The 16,589-nt window shown below is 43.1% G+C and overlaps 1 protein-coding gene across 1 annotated transcript; it reads left to right on the forward strand.

Moving 5' to 3' along the window:
* The first annotated feature begins 1,265 nt into the window (after nucleotides 1-1,265).
* On the forward strand, nucleotides 1,266-15,374 carry LOC139388604 (BAR/IMD domain-containing adapter protein 2-like). Its single transcript, XM_071135366.1, has 15 exons — nucleotides 1,266-1,727; nucleotides 5,363-5,492; nucleotides 5,680-5,755; nucleotides 5,979-6,065; nucleotides 9,079-9,140; nucleotides 9,240-9,311; nucleotides 9,453-9,590; nucleotides 10,165-10,317; nucleotides 10,450-10,626; nucleotides 10,846-11,497; nucleotides 11,591-11,795; nucleotides 11,952-12,017; nucleotides 12,590-12,845; nucleotides 12,934-12,974; nucleotides 13,118-15,374. Exons 2-15 carry the CDS (start codon nucleotides 5,445-5,447, stop codon nucleotides 13,188-13,190), a joined length of 2,106 nt encoding a protein of 701 aa, XP_070991467.1. The 5' UTR covers nucleotides 1,266-1,727; nucleotides 5,363-5,444; the 3' UTR covers nucleotides 13,191-15,374.
* The last annotated feature ends 1,215 nt before the right edge of the window (nucleotides 15,375-16,589 follow it).

The following is a 16,589-nucleotide window of genomic DNA, read 5'->3' on the forward strand; positions in this document are numbered from 1 at the left end:
ATTTGCACATCTTTACAACACTGTACTGTATATATCCATAATATGACATTTGAAATGTCTCTATTCCTTTGGAACCTTTGTGAGTGTAATATTTACTGTTAATTTTATATTGTTTATTTCTCTTTTGTTTATTATCTACTTCACTTGCTTTGGCAATGTAAGTATGTGTTTCCCGTGCCAATAAAGCCCTTTGAACTGAATTGACTAAGAAACATACAGAATGAGACAGATCAAGAAAAGGACAGAGAGAGAGAGACTGTGAGGGACCTTGAGAGAAAGAGAGATCTAGATGAGTTATTCTGGTGTTTATTAGGCCAGTAGTGCCGCCGTCTGTCAATATGTTGTGCGTCAGTCAGTCTTAAAGTAGGCCTGAGGAAGTGAACAGACAAGGGCACCAGCTCACGAGACCAGACAATCAACCACCTTTACTAGCAGGCCAAAACCTCCATAGAGCTAGACCTAATGACACAGAACCACAAACCCAGTTTCACATCTATTCCCACTGTAGTTACCAAATGGACCAATTCATCAGCAGCTTCTGTTCTGCTTGTTGCACTGCACTGATTAGCGTCACACAACTGCCATCTGTTGGTCAGTGGTAGCTACTACAACCCAATTAAACTGACCCAAAGCTATATGTTTAACCCTAACCATAGCCTCAACCACAACCCTAACACTCCTAACACTAACCCTAATCCTAACCCATTTTGGCATAACCATAACCCTAATCTTGGCATAATGATTCACTTTTTTTTAACCATGGATTTCACTCAAGAAATTACCTCCCGAGGGCAGCACAGGGAAATGGGATCCCTCCCCTAGCCTTGCGTAACCCTAACTCTAACCATAATCTTGGCATAACCCTAACACTAACCTTTGCTTTAGACCGATCTTCAACCCTGGCTCAACCCCTTGACATACCAAACAGATGAATCACCTGAAAAGTATTGAATGTTTAAAAAATATATATTTTTCATTTTATAACGTTTTATCCAAATATTTTTTACTCCTATTGATTTATCACTCTCACCCCAAAAAAAACATGTTTAAAGTAATAGGCTATAGGCAACATATTTCATATTATGTGAATAATAAACCAAAGGGATACTGCCCACTTAAGAGAATGAATGGAGGGAATGTGAGAAGGGGGTGGCGGATGTAGGCCAATGATACGTGACTTCGGGGTCTGCCATCCTTGCTTTAAAAAGTTTCAAGTCATTATTCTCTCTACCGCTATTCATCCCGGGTCCCGTTTGCTCATTGTTATTCTGCCCGAGTGAGTGAGTGAATGAGAGAGGGAGAAAGAGAGGGATAGTGAGCGAGAGAGTGAACGGGAGTGAGGACATTGTGAGAGAAAAGGAGAGTGGTAAAGAGAGACAGAGAACGGAAGAGACCTGAGGTTTCTAACGGTAGGGAGTTTGATGCAGCGGTCGGGGTTTATTCGCGGTGAATGTTCTGTCCGGGGTGGTGCGTGAAGGCATGTTGCTAATCGGCTCAACAGTGAGTAGAGGTACAGAACCGCACCAAAAGTCTGACGCCGATTTGTGTGAGTAAAAAAGAAGAGCGTGAGAGACAGAGAGCGAAGGCGGGGGGAGATTGAGATTTAGTGCACTGCTGGGTGAAACAACCCCCACTAACGAAGGGGAAAGCAATAGAAGAAAAATAAATACAAAAGGCAAACGGCGTTTCGGTCATCTGTTTTTTTTTCAACAATGAGCTCAGAAAAGGTACAATTCCACTTTGTATCAACTATTTTGCTGCTTATCTAACTTTGAATGAATTGCGCTGAGTTTTATATGTAGGCCTAGAGATCAACAGGTGTTGCTGAATGGGGCTATAGACTGGTGATACTGATTTGCTGAGAGAGTAATGTCTCTCATTTCGTCCTTTTTCACATCTCGATAATTCGTTTAACTTGGTTTAGAGAAGATGTTTCGTATTTTAGTTATGTATGCCAATAAGAGTCGAAGTGATAAACACAACCTCAAATCCTCCAATCTGTTTATAACGTTCCTGTTTCACAGACATTTGTTTATGATATTTTTCACCTATGATGTTACATCTCTGTCACATTTGTAATTGTTGCCAATACCAGTGTAATCACTTGAAAACTCCTGCAAAGCTTGAACAGTTTTCAGTTGTTGACGTTATGTAGGCCTAGTAGCTGTTTCTGAAACATCTTTGGCAACAAAATTTAAAAATTGTATTTCAATACCTACATTACAAAAGCCGTTTCAGATCATTTGTGTTTTAGTACATTGATTATAGATTTGCTGTGTCATTCTATATTTGTCTATGTTGTCATTGCGCATGAAAATTGGTTCCCAATTGATCAACCTGGTTTGAATAACAAGAAATTAATTAACCTCTTAAATTGGACCTTGAGGATGTGCCCCAATCTGCAGATTAACGGTCAGTTTATCAAACCCCAATCCTAACCATCAGGATATAACAAGCATAACAGATTGTAGATCAGTGTTTATGGGGAACCAGAGGTAGTGTGTTGAGTTGGCTAGAAAGAAGTCCTGGGTTTTTAATTTAGCCTTTATTTAACTAGGCAAGTCAGTTAAGAACAAATTATTATTTACAATGACAGCCTACCAGGGAACAGTGGGTTAATAACTGCCTTGTTCAGTGGCAGAAAGACCGATTTTTACCTTGTCAGCTCAGGATTTGATCCTGCAACACTTTCAGTTACTGGCCCAATGCTCTAACCACTAGGCTACCTGACACCCCAAAAAATGTGTTTCTGCCCGGTCAACAATAGGATATTGATCAAGGAAATTCTTCATTGGATTTCTTCAGATATTGATAAGTTCTTTGTGCACTTCTGCTTACCCAATTAGTCTTACTCCAGTCTCCTTTTCCCCTCACACACCTGATTTACTTACCAAAAGGCACATCTCAATAGGTGGTCCAGGTATAACATGACACAAGTGGGGTGTGGGCCTTTCCTCTTTGGTTCTCTATTGCTCCTCAAACAAGGGGGGAGGCCAATGACATCACCTCAGACCTTCAGACCATCAGACCAACCCTTACAGGAAAAACCACATGAATTTCACGTGATCACATGTGAATTGGGAAGTTAATGCGATAACGTGTGACAACATGGAAAGCAATGATATGTGTGATAACATGAAACTATACATGTGAAAACGTGATCACATTTGAAGTGTTCCAAAAACACATTTTCACATGATTTCATATGTGAAATTTCACTTGAAATCAAGATTTTACACATGTTTTTTTTCTGTAAGGGTAATAACTCCTTGACGTTTGCAGTTGGGTCTAAAAAAACACTATTTTGCTCCCAAAAAATGACCCTCAAGTGTGTGTACATTACTGTATTTATACTTGGGATATTCAACAGGAAAACGTCAAATTGCTAGAGGACGTCTTTAACATAAGCTCAGGGCCTCCTTGAACATAGGTAACAATAGTTGTACTTGCAAAAAGTCCATAGGAGGTCAGTTGTACTGTACAGAGGTGTAACCCATACATCTGTGGAATCAAATGATATCATCAGGTCTATTCAACAGCAGCCTGACCGGTCAGTGTTATCCAACACATGTCTGTCTGCCCAATGACCATCCACTGACATCAACAAGTGAGCCAATGCATGACATGCTGCTGAATGCCACACACACAGGATGTTGTCTGAAAGGAGCATGTGTGAGCCTTAGTGTAGAGTGAGGTCAGATGTGTGTGTGTTGTCCCACACGAGGACCACCGTGCTGTAACACTGGAGAGAAGAGGCTTGTGTGAGAGCCACTGTACATTCATCATGGCTAGAGTACTGTAGGTTTACAGAATAGAACTTGAATGACTAGAATTATTTCTGAGACGGTCTATAATACCGTATCAGAACTATGTCTATTCTGCCCACTCTATTTCCACCAACCCATGTAATGAAGTGTCATAAGCATGACACAAGTATTGCCTAAAGTGGTCTATATTACCAATCTTCTGATTGTGTCATGTAATAAGTTAAGCATTATAGTGGAAGAGTTTGAATGGCCTGTTACTCAGTGTGCTGTAGCTTGCAAGTAAGCATTTCACTGTACCGTTTAAACGTGCTGTATCCTGTGCATGTGACAAATACTTTGATTTGATTGGATTATATGTTAGAGTAAGAAATGCTGTTTTTTCAGTAGGTGCTCCACCACTGCAGACACCATGTATTATACAGGGATACCCTGGTGTATTTTGCTTAGGTCATGTGATCTGTGATACATCTGTTATCACTTCTGCATCTGAGTTATGAAGTTAAAAGAACGCAACCCCCCCCCCCCCCCCCCCCTCATAAAATATACGGTTTGGTAATAATTTAGTCTTAAAACAGCAGTCAGACCCTCCTTTGATTCCAGGCCCTGAGGTTGTATTTCCTGCTTCCATAAGGATGTGAATAACACAACACTTCTTAACTTTTGCGATTGAGTCCACCAATTACTTTATCACTACCCTACATTAGGGCAACCCAAATGTTTCTGCTATCAGTTTGTTTCAGACCAGTCATAACCCCTCAGATAAGAACAATGGACTTTTCCAACACCAGGCACAAGTGTCATGGCACTGAATCAACATTGGACCACAGAGAGAGAACCGTTGCTGAACTGACCAAGCTGTTCGGTGACAGAATTCCCCCCTGGATTAAATGGCTAAAGTCACGCTCAACTCAGTTTTCCCCTTACTTCCTTTGTTATCCTACAGAGATTACATGAAAAATGTTGACCCATATCGGATAATGGAGCAGGACATAAAGTCAACATTTCCAGTCTTTAGCTCTGGAAGGTCACCCTCTTGATGAGGAGCAGCCGGGGTTCCCAAAGACTGGCTCCGGACCCACTGGTGGGCTGTGGTTTATTCCCCTTGGGTTACGGCATAGGACTACTAGAAGTCTTGGGAATAGACTTTACACAGTCCCAAACAACTCTAAAAGATGGGTCACAGCACAAGCATGTTGGGTGGTAGTTTAGGGATAAGCTGTCTGGTCATTGCCTCCTGTATGGATCATAGACCACTGATGAAACCCTCCATCTCACTCTGTATGGGTGAGTGTGATTTGCCAGGTCACCTCCAAACACCTCAGCCTGAATACCTCTCTTGGGTGTCTGGTTAGACCTCTCATAGAAGTTCTTTATACTTGAATTAATTGTACCTTTCAGTCCTTTAACAGACACTCTTAACCCTAATTGCTCCTGTATGTTCCTATGGATAAGTGCCTTGCTCAAGGGCACATCAACAGATTCTTCACCTAGTCTGTTCTGGGATTTGAACCAGAAACCTTTTGGTTACTGACCCAACACTCTTAACCGCTAGGCTACCTGCCAACACTTGTTTTTCTCCATCTTTGTGTTTCCAGGGGACTTCAGTCTGCTGTTGTAAAGCCTAATACCCTCAGATACAGGGGAGGAGACTACAATACATAAACATTCTGAAACACCATGTCTCGTTCAGACGAGGTCAACAAGATGACAGAAAACGTGTATAAGGTACAGTGTGTGTAGGTTTGTTGCCTCCAAGAGCAATGAATTAGTCTGTAGATGTAGTCAGGCGAGTGCTCTACATAACACTTTTGTTGAAACTCAGTCTGCTAGCAGCAATGATCACAGACTGTGACTAAGTGGTAAGTTGAAGAGGAGACATGAATATTGTCTCTTGTTGTCATGTGTGTTGTAGGGGATTCTGGACCAGTTCAACCCCAGTCTGAAGAACTTTGTGACCATGGGGAAACACTATGAGAAAGCCCTGACAGGTGAGAGAGAGTGGTGTGCACACAGTATACTGTATAATGTGTGCTATAGCATATCTAGTGGCGTTGGGTGGGCAAGTTGGTAGGCCATGTTTGTTTGGACATTTTAATGATGGCTCTCTGGTTTCTGGCATAGAAGCTGCATTCCACCCAGGCCCAATCCTAAAGCCCATTTAGAGGGTCTTTGTTACATGGTGCCCCTCACTGAAAGGTGTTTTCCTCTCAGGAGTGACGGTAGCAGCCAAGGGATACTTCGATGGTCTGGTCAAACTGGGAGAACTGGCCAGCGACAGCCAAGGGTCCAAAGAACTGGGTGAGTGACTGGGTGGGTGACTGGGTGAGTGACTGGGTGAGTGGCTGGGTGGGTGACTGGGTGAGTTACTGGGTGGGTGACTGGGTGAGTGGCTGGGTGGGTGACTGGGTGGGTGAGTGACTGGGTGAGTGACTGGCTGAGTGACTGGGTGAGTGACTGGGTGAGTGACTGGGTGGGTGACTGGGTGGGTGAGTGACTGGGTGAGTGACTGGGTGGGTGACTGGGTGAGTGACTGGGTGAGTGACTGGCTGAGTGACTGGCTGGGTGACTGGGTGAGTGACGGTGGGTGACTGGGTGGGTGACTGGGTGGGTGACTGGGTGAGTGACTGGGTGGGTGACTGGGAGAGTGACTGGGTGGGTGGGTGTATGAGAGAGAGAGACCGGGGGGTGGGGTGAGAAACACTAAGGGACTATGGGAGAAGAAGCGAGCTAGAGAGTGGAGGAACAAGAGAAAGTAGGGAGTGAGTGAGGGAGGGAGCTGAGAGAGAGAGCGAGCATGAGGGAACTGAGCGAGAGGGGGAGAGTGGGTTGATTGTTGAGAGATTAACAACACCACATGATCTCATTGTAATGCTGCAAACAGTCAGGAAGGGGGAGGGAGGGAGAAATGCCAGACACCACAAACTACTGTGCTGTGGGAGAGAGACACACACATTCTTTACCTCATTGGCAGACTCACAGCTGACATCATAGGCTGAGAAGTTGAGAGATACAATCATTCAGTCAGTTAACAGCTCCATGTGAGATAAGATACTACTTTATTGATCCGACACCTCAGACACCATATTGCACATACAGACAATGTGAAGTCACAACAAGTGTTTTTTCCCTAGCCCTTTTATCCCGCTCTGTATCCCTGTGTTGATAACGTATTCTCTGTATCCTGTGTTGATGACGTATTCTCTGTATCCCTGTGTTGATGACGTATTTTCTGTATCCTGTGTTGATAACGTATTCTCTGTATCCTGTGTTGATGACGTATTTTCTGTATCCTGTGTTGATGACGTATGCTCTGTATCCTGTGTTGATAACGTATTTTCTGTATCCTGTGTTGATGGCGTATTCTCTGTATCCTGTGTTGATGACGTATCCTGTGTTGATAACGTATTCTCTGTATCCTGTGTTGATGACGTATTCTCTGTATCTCTGTGTTGATGACGTATACTCTGTATCCTGTGTTGATGATGTATTCTCTGTATCCTGTGTTGATAACGTATTCTCTGTATCCTGTGTTGATGACGTATTCTCTGTATCCTGTGTTGATGGCGTATTCTCTGTATCCTGTGTTGATGACGTATCCTGTGTTGATAACGTATTCTCTGTATCCTGTGTTGATGACGTATTCTCTGTATCCCTGTGTTGATGACGTATTCTCTGTATCCCTGTGTTGATGACGTATTCTCTGTATCCTGTGTTGATGACGTATTCTCTGTATCCTGTGTTGATGACGTATTTTCTGTATCCTGTGTTGATAACGTATTCTCTGTATCCTGTGTTGATGACGTATTTTCTGTATCCTGTGTTGATGACGTATGCTCTGTATCCTGTGTTAATAACGTATTTTCTGTATCCTGTGTTGATGGCGTATTCTCTGTATCCTGTGTTGATGACGTATCCTGTGTTGATAACGTATTCTCTGTATCCTGTGTTGATGACGTATTCTCTGTATCTCTGTGTTGATGACGTATACTCTGTATCCTGTGTTGATGATGTATTCTCTGTATCCTGTGTTGATAACGTATTCTCTGTATCCTGTGTTGATGACGTATTCTCTGTATCCTGTGTTGATGACGTATTCTCTGTATCCTGTGTTGATGACGTATCCTGTGTTGATGATGTATTCTCTGTATCCTGTGTTGATGACGTATTCTCTGTATCCTGTGTTGATAACGTATTCTCTGTATCCTGTGTTGATAACGTATTCTCTGTATCCTGTGTTGATGACGTATTCTCTGTATCCTGTGTTGATGACGTATTCTCTGTATCCTATGTTGATGACGTATCCTGTGTTGATAACGTATTCTCTGTATCCTGTGTTGATAACGTATTCTCTGTATCATGTATTGATGACGTATTCTCTGTATCCTGTGTTGATGACGTATTCTCTGTATCCCTGTGTTGATAACGTATTCTCTGTATCCTGTGTTGATGACGTATTCTCTGTATCCTGTGTTGATAACGTATTCTCTGTATCCTGTGTTGATAACATATTCTCTGTATCCTGTGTTGATGACGTATTCTCTGTATCCTGTGTTGATAACATATTCTCTGTATCCTGTGTTGATGACGTATTCTCTGTATCCTGTGTTGATGACGTATTCTCTGTATCCCTGTGTTGATGACGTATTCTCTGTATCCCTGTGTTGATGACGTATTCTCTGTATCCTGTGTTGATGACGTATCCTCTGTATCCCTGTGTTGATGACGTATTCTCTGTATCCTGTGTTGTTGACGTATTTTCTGTATCCTGTGTTGATGACGTATTCTCTGTATCCTGTGTTGATAACGTATTCTCTGTATCCTGTGTTGATGACGTATTCTCTGTATCCTATGTTGATGACGTATCCTGTGTTGATAACGTATTCTCTGTATCCTGTGTTGATAACGTATTCTCTGTATCCTGTATTGATGCCGTGTTCTCTGTATCCTGTGTTGATGACGCATTCTCTGTATCCTGTGTTGATGACGTATTCTCTGTATCCTGTGTTGATGACGTATTCTCTGTATCCCTGTGTTGATAACGTATTCTCTGTATCCTGTGTTGATGACGTATTCTCTGTATCCTGTGTTGATAACGTATTCTCTGTATCCTGTGTTGATAACATATTCTCTGTATCCTGTGTTGATAACGTATTCTCTGTATCCTGTGTTGATAACGTATTCTCTGTATCCTGTGTTGATGACGTATCCTGTGTTGATAACGTATTCTCTGTATCCTGTGTTGATGACGTATTCTCTGTATCCTGTGTTGATGACGTATTCTCTGTATCCTGTGTCTTCTTGGGGATTCCAGGAGACACGTTATTCCAGATGGCCGAGGTGCACAGGCAGATTCAGGTTCAACTGGAGGACGTGGTGAGTGTTTACCGTGTGTGTGCGTGTGTGTGTGTGTGTGGTGATATGATTGTTAACTATTGTGATGCTGTATGAATGATGGTGGAATATGATCTACAGTTGAAGCTGTTCCATTCTGAGCTGCTGTCCCAGTTGGAGCAAAAGCTGGAGTTGGACATTAAATATCTTACCGTGAGTTTATCTATGCATTTTCCTTTAACATATTTCCTTCTCTCTACAGTGCAACCACTTTTCTGACTAACTATTTTTCTATCTGTTGCTCTCGATCTCTCTCTATCGGGTTTTCTCGCTCCTGTTCTCTCTCGATCTCAGGCCACGTTGAAGAAATATCAGAGTGAGCGCAAGTCGAAGTCGGAATCTATCGAGCGCTGCCAATCACAGCTCAAGAAGCTGCGCAGGAAGAGCCAGGGCAGTCGCCACCCCAACAAGTACGGAGATAGGGAGATGCAGGTAACTAGCATCCAACAACACCATTTTGTGTCAGTAGTGCTTTGAGTGTAAGGTTTCAATGATGCATTTGTGTATTGGTGAAACACTTACAGTGGTGTGCTGACACTTGAGATTTGTGGGCTTTTCTTGGAAACACCACCAGACTAAATCATCTTACTCAGCATTAAAAGGCACAGTCAAGTGTTTGTGTGTGTGTGTTTTTACAGTCTGTGTGTGCAGACGTATGGATGAGATTAAACAGCAATCTGGCTCATCTGATTTGGCTTCCAGTCCTTACTGAAGTAAAAGTGGGGGATAGGGAAGAGAAAGAGGAGAAATCTTAGGAATGAGAAAACAGGAAATAAGAAGGGGTGGACAATGGAAGAAAAGGTTAAGGAAGGTGAGGGATAATATTTTGTGATTAGGATTTAGTTTATCGCTGCTCAGCAGACAGGATATGATGTCACTTCTTCCTTTTGGTCCCTCTGATGGGCCTCTCTCCCTACAGTGTATTATAAAGGTCACATATCTCCTACTTTGCTGCTTCTGTTATTCTGCATTCGTTTCTATGTGTGTGTTTACTAACCTCTGTCAGTATGTGGAGCTAATGAGTCGTCGTCAGGCTGAGCTGGACACGCTGGTTGCTGTGGGTTACCGCTCGGCGCTGACGGAGGAGAGGAGACGATACTGCTTCCTGGTGGACCGCCAGTGTTCAGTCACCAAGCTGCTCATCAACTATCACTGCAAGGTACACACACACACACACACACACACACACACACACACACACACACACACACACACACACACACACACACACACACACACACACGATCCCTGAGCCCCATCCAACCTGCCTCTCCTTCCTCCCTGTGTCCAGGTGAGAGAGCTCCTGTCACAGAAGCTGTCCTCATGGCAACAGTCATGCTCCCAGCCAACCAGACTACCTGAACGGGCGCTCAACCTGCTGCGTCACACCGCCCCTCAGGGCTCTGGGGCATCTGGGATAGCTGAGCTCCTCCGACATGCCAAGCTGGGCGCTGCACAGCCAGAACAGGTGAGGACAAGGGGTTTCAGTTTCAGTTCATTAGTAGGAATTCACAGACAAATGTCTGAATTACATGTACTTCAGAAGATAAAGTGAAGTTAAGATAATATTAGGGTATTCTGTTATTTAGACAGCATTCAGATGGTTTTCAGTCATTTAGCAAAATTCCATTGTTTCTTTTCATCTCTCTGTCTTATCTCTCTCTCTCTTACCATTTCTCTCTTTCAGAGGCTGTCAGTACAGGAGGTGCCTCCCTTGTTGAATGGTGGCTCCCAGCAGCAGAGACCCATCCCCTCTTCTTCCCAGAGTGACATCCCCCCTCCCCAACATTCCCCCGGACCCCAGACCTTCCGCTCCCTCGCTGCCACTGGAGGGGCTATTGGAGGGAGTGGGGCAGGCTCCCCTCAGCAGATCAGCACGCCTATTAGTGCCTCAGCTAGCCCCAATGCTAACAACAACACAAGTGCTAATGCTATCACTAGTGCTAACACTCCCACCACTTCATCCACCTCCTCCACGGTTGGCTCCAGCCAAGCCCAGCAGACCTCTCTTCTCCTGGCCACCAGCACCTCCAGCCTTTCTCCTAGTCTGATTCCCTCCACTGTGCTTTCTCTCAGCCAGGGTTCCCCATCCTACTCCCTACAGGGCCTGGCCCTGCCATTGTCCCTCAGTGCCCCTCACAGTCCTCCACTACCCCACAGTGCACCTCTCTCCAGAGCCATAACCCCCTCGCTGCACCACCAGGGAGTGCTAGGAGGAGGGAACCCACCATTGCTGTCCCATAATCCCATGCTGATGAAGGCAGCGGAGATGTATGGAACGTCTACGCTGCCGTTGCCTAGGAGACCAGTCAGCGAGGCCCGGGTGGGAGGGTTTATGGGTAGGTTTTAATACCCCCCCTTCACTTCTTGTCCATTTCTTTCCCAATGTGATGTCTATTTAATTAATTTCACATTCCCTCTCTATCTTCCAGGTTCCACTCTGCCCAGAGACAGAGTTCTCCCTCTCTCCAGCCCGTCTCGTGTGGAAGCCATATTTGCCCACGCTCCTGGGGGTTCAGAGGGCAGTGGAGTGGGCGGGGCCTGCTTACTTCACTTCCTGCCAGGCGACGCTCTCAGCCTCCTCATCTCTGAGCCCAGAGACGGGTGGCACTATGGTCAGAACGAACGGACGGGACGGTAAGAGTTAGAACCCACCATTCAGCTGTACAAAACCCTACAATTCTTCAACCACCAACTGAGGACTGTTCTGAAATTACATCTTCAGGCAATCTATGGGTTTTCTAGGTTATATACGGATAATACCAAAACAATTACTCCCTCTCTCCCTTACAGGAAAGGCTGGTTCCCTTTCTCCTACACTCAGCCCTACCCCAACACCTTGGATCCCCTCGACAGCAGGTCCGTCACCATAGAAACAAGAAACTGTTATGATATTGTCATTTCATTCCTCAAAATGTTATTGTCTTAAATGGAAGTTAACTTGTAGGGTTATGATTCAATCTTGACACTGTAACTCTAGAAATCCTTCCGCTATGCTCTCCACCCTTCCCTGTATTGACTGATCTAACAGCCTAGCTGCAGCGTTGTCAGCAACATTGTCTGTCAGTACGATGTCTACAAACTGGCAGTGATGACTTTGGCTTATTCACAGGAAGCTGAGAGAGATCACTGACACTTTGACACACATATGCTGTTCTTTTCTCTAAGTGTCATTATCATTTTGATGTGTCCATGCCAAGCAAAGAGACCGGGCCTTTAGAGAATGAATGACCCTCATTCTTTCCATCCACCTAAGCTCTGTCCTAATCTTCTACCACCTCGTAGGTCCCTTTTGCTCTCCAAGATCAGCAGTACAGTTGATGAGTTAGCATGACCACTTTCCTCCATTTATCCTCAGTCTGAAATGTCAGAACTATATGCCTGCGATTGTCATTAAGGATATTGAGTTGAGCAAGACACTTTCTCTCCAGCTCCCCGCTCCTCTCTAAGGTCAACAGTACCAGTACGGGTCAGTTAGACAAGCTGGTCTCCCCTGGCCTGCCTGCCCTGACCCCTGAGTCTGAGGAGGAGCGCTCGTTCCCCCCTCAGAGGGTCAGCACCTTCCGCCCGCGCCCATACAGCATGGCCGACTCCAACCAGGTCAGCCTGAGGCCGAAGATCAGAGGTGAAGGGGTAGAGTGGGCAGGGCCCCCTGACCGACCGGCTCTGTCAATGCTGATGCAAGAGGTATAGATGGCTTATAATGACAGAATATAATGTAGATATGATATGTAATGGGTTAATAACACTACGATCTTCATCGCTTTTACTACAGCTCTCCTCAGACTTCGCCTCTCCTCCACCCTCCCCAACCTGGTAAATGCATTCATTATATTATTTATACAGTAGACATACTGCATTGCAGTAGTCACCAACTCTGGTCCACTTTAGATAGATGACTGTCGATGAACGTGTCTAAGCTCCTGTCATGCCTGATATGCACATTGTCTCCCTGGCAGGACAAACCCATTTGCCCATGTCCGGCTCAGAAAGACGGTGACCAACGATCGCTCTGCACCCATCATCGAATAGGACATGGTCTCCTTGAACAGGCATCCAATGGAGAGGTGTTAATAGGAAACATTCATGTGTATTGAATTTGTTTTCAGAGTCCAGTAACTGTGTTGGTTGAGTTCTCAACTGTTCAGCCTTAAGAGAAAGCCTTAACAGGCGATGGTTTTGGTTTGTTTTGGGGAGGAGATTCTCCCAGCAAGTATCAGTTTAGCTAGATAACTTGTAACTAGTTAGGTAAACCTTTCTGTTCATGTTGGTTATTTACAAGTGCTGATTAGATGTGTATTAATCAGGCCTAAGTCAAAATACAGACACTTATGTTGTGTTATTTTGAAGATAGAAGAATCAAAGCTGAAATTTGAGTGACATAACAGTGATTGTCAAAGACCCTTTGGACAAAATGAGAACTTGAATAAAAATCCACCATAGTATTTGAGAATTATAGAGTAAAAAGATGAGTGTGGGAGTTGGAATTTAAAAAGCTCTGTGATGTTAGTAAAAACACAAACAGATGACGGCCATTTTCTCGGCATGTCCAACATTAACATTTGAGCCCTGGGCATTACTGATCATTTTATAATGTTCTTTTCATTTTACAACACTTTTCTAGAAGTAACCTTGGTAGAAGATGTTTTGTGTTTTTTTGTCTGTACCCTTTCAGGGACTGGTTCCTGGTAGCAGCCTGTAGTTGGGTAATAGTTTAGTGAATTATAGCATACTTTACTTGTACCATTAGGAATTGTCTTAAAGGACAGGCTCCTGTTTTATCAGTATTTTCATCAAGGAGGTTTTTTGAGAAGAGTTATGCAGAGATATGTGTGTGTATGATCCAGGAAAATCCAAACATGTTGAAGAATTGTCTTTTTCTTTTTTCATTGTTGGGATTCAATAAGAGTATGTTTAAACACATTGTTAGCTAGGCAGATGTAGTTCCACGATAGATGCAGACCTACCAATCACTTTGCACAACTTAATTTACATGTTCTCTGTATGGAGATTTAAAGAAAAGTGTATTGATGTGGCTTACTGATGTCATCAGCAAAATGGGTAGGAAATAGTTCAACACCAATATTTTTTTAAATAATAATTTAATGTGCGGTAGTTTTTGTATAAGGAATTACATTTTTAAGATCAACTGATCAATTTACAAAGGCAATTGATATGATATGTTATACACAGAAATATGTTGCATTGCAAAGCTATTGCTGCTATGTGTAGATTGTATTGAACGTTTACCTTCAAGAGTCTCTGTTATCGACAGAAACTTATTAATAGAAGTAAGAAGGAGCAACCGTACAGATGTAGGATCTTTATTTGATCACTCATTTGTTGGTGAGAATGTTCCTGCATAGCAGAAAATGCAAACTTGTAGTGTATTTTAGTTTTAAAAAGGCTTCTAAAGTGTGTCTATCAACCCCTACAAAAATGTAGATGAATTTACATTTCTTGTTGCTGCAGGATTATTTTCCTGCAACTGGCTAAAATGAAGATCTTACATCTGTAACAATGCATCCCTGTGGGGTGAACTGTACTTCCATTTGTATTGGACAGGTAGAAGAGGAAAGAAACAGTGGAGGGTTTGGAGGAGGGGTTTTCCTGGACAGTAGGTTTGAGAAATTGGCATTGTGTTGAGGGATAAAAGTATAAGAAAAGAGATGGATTCAGCTCGTTTGTTTTTACTAGTGTCTTCTCGATTGATTTCGAATTCGACTCCAACAGATTGTTCACATCTAGCAGATTTTAGCTGCACGTTTACCAATTGCAAACCGTACAGAACCTTATTTAAAGGGCGAAGACTGATTGTGTTTATGAAGTCTAACTTTGAAAGTGTTGAGGAAAGTATTTGGAATGTGGAACAGTGTGTGAGCAAGTGTCAATGGTAAACTAGATGTAGAAAGTAGTATATTTCTCTCACTTTCTCCATGTCTGGTGTCTCTCTAGACTGTCATCTGGTATCTCGCTGGTGTCTCTGTCATCTAGAAAACTGTAGTTGAGAGATTCAGGGTGGAAATATGTGGCTGGGAAAATGGAGTTTCTCTTTATGATCTTTATTCTGATTTCCGGCCCTTACAGTGTATAGTTCCTTCTCTCCGCATGTTTCTGTATCGTATTAACTTGCATCTCTAACCTAGCCTGTGAAATGATTGACTTTCTTGCTATGGTAATTCTAACACACAATAAAAACATTGATGTTGATTTAAATACTGAGTATAGTGGAATTACATAGTTGAAGTTTACTTATGTTTGTACAAATTGCAAAAAAAAAAAAAAACGTTTTTGATCTTGTTTAACTTTGTTATTCCTTAACCTTGCACCTTTTCACCGTCCTAACCTTCTTCAAAATATGACCTTTCAATGTCAATCTAGCTATATGAGAATGGGATCCAGTTGTAAAAGGCAAAATAAAAGTGATGCTGTGGTGACTATTCAGGATCTTATATTTAGGATGCCTCTGTTAGTAGGATTGTCTTAACTACGTGTTTAAGAACGAAACAATTGCCTCTGCCCCTACTTTTATTTCCGTCTTTTAATTTGTTTTGTTATATCATTATTTTGTTACTTCATCTGTAGCTTTTTTCTCTTTAAAACAGCATTGCCTTTCCGAGACACACAACAATCATGGTCACAGTATAAAACCTTACAAATACACACACATTCCTGATACCACTGTTATTGTATTTCTTTCAAATTAATACTTCAATAAACATGTTAATCACTATACCCAGTGTTCATCTTCGCATTGAACAACCAAACCATTTTGCTGGTATTTGATTTAAAATCTCTTCGGCTTCAGTGGTCACAAATGCCTTAATCCCATAAGACCCTATGCACATAATTAGTACAATTTTACTGTAGGCAATAGTTTCAGTAGTCTTTTTTTGATTTTACGGTATCCAATTGGTAGTTAGTCTTGTCCCATCGCTGCAACTCCTGTATGGACTCTGAAACACAACCCAGCCGCACTGTTTTTGACACAATTGCCCGCTTAACCAGCCGCACCAATGTGTTGGAGGTAATACTGCCACAGGAGTCGCTAGAGCGCCATGGGACAAGAACATCTCTGCCGGCCAAACCCTCCCCTAACCCGGACGAAGCTGGGCCAATTGTGCACCACCCCATGGGTCTCCCGGTCACAACCGGCTGCGACAGAGCCTGGACTCGAACCAGGATCTCTAGTGGCACAGCTAGGTAGCTAGACCACTGCACCACTCGGGAGGCCCCAGTAGTCTATGTTCTTGATGATAAAGCATTCCGATGCCCTGATTGTTTTTATGTGTAAAAGCACATTTCCACATTGCATGGACAATAACATTTTTCTAATGTAATCTATTTAATGTATTTTATAAACAGATTTCATTCTTAATACGTGTGGCCATATATGTGGCTGGTGGGGAAACATAGAACGTCAGATGTACG

Source organism: Oncorhynchus clarkii, chromosome 3 (genome assembly GCF_045791955.1).
Source record: "Oncorhynchus clarkii lewisi isolate Uvic-CL-2024 chromosome 3, UVic_Ocla_1.0, whole genome shotgun sequence".
Lineage (NCBI taxonomy): Eukaryota > Metazoa > Chordata > Actinopteri > Salmoniformes > Salmonidae > Oncorhynchus > Oncorhynchus clarkii.

Excerpts from the sequence above, each read along its gene's own strand:
- LOC139388604 (XM_071135366.1), top strand. The coding sequence starts at position 5,445 with ATGTCTCGTTCAGACGAGGTCAACAAGATGACAGAAAACGTGTATAAG. Across the intron at positions 11,498-11,590 it reads CCGGGTGGGAGGGTTTATGG|GTTCCACTCTGCCCAGAGAC; the intron begins GTAGGTTTTAAT and ends TCTATCTTCCAG. Across the intron at positions 12,975-13,117 it reads CCTCCACCCTCCCCAACCTG|GACAAACCCATTTGCCCATG; the intron begins GTAAATGCATTC and ends TCTCCCTGGCAG.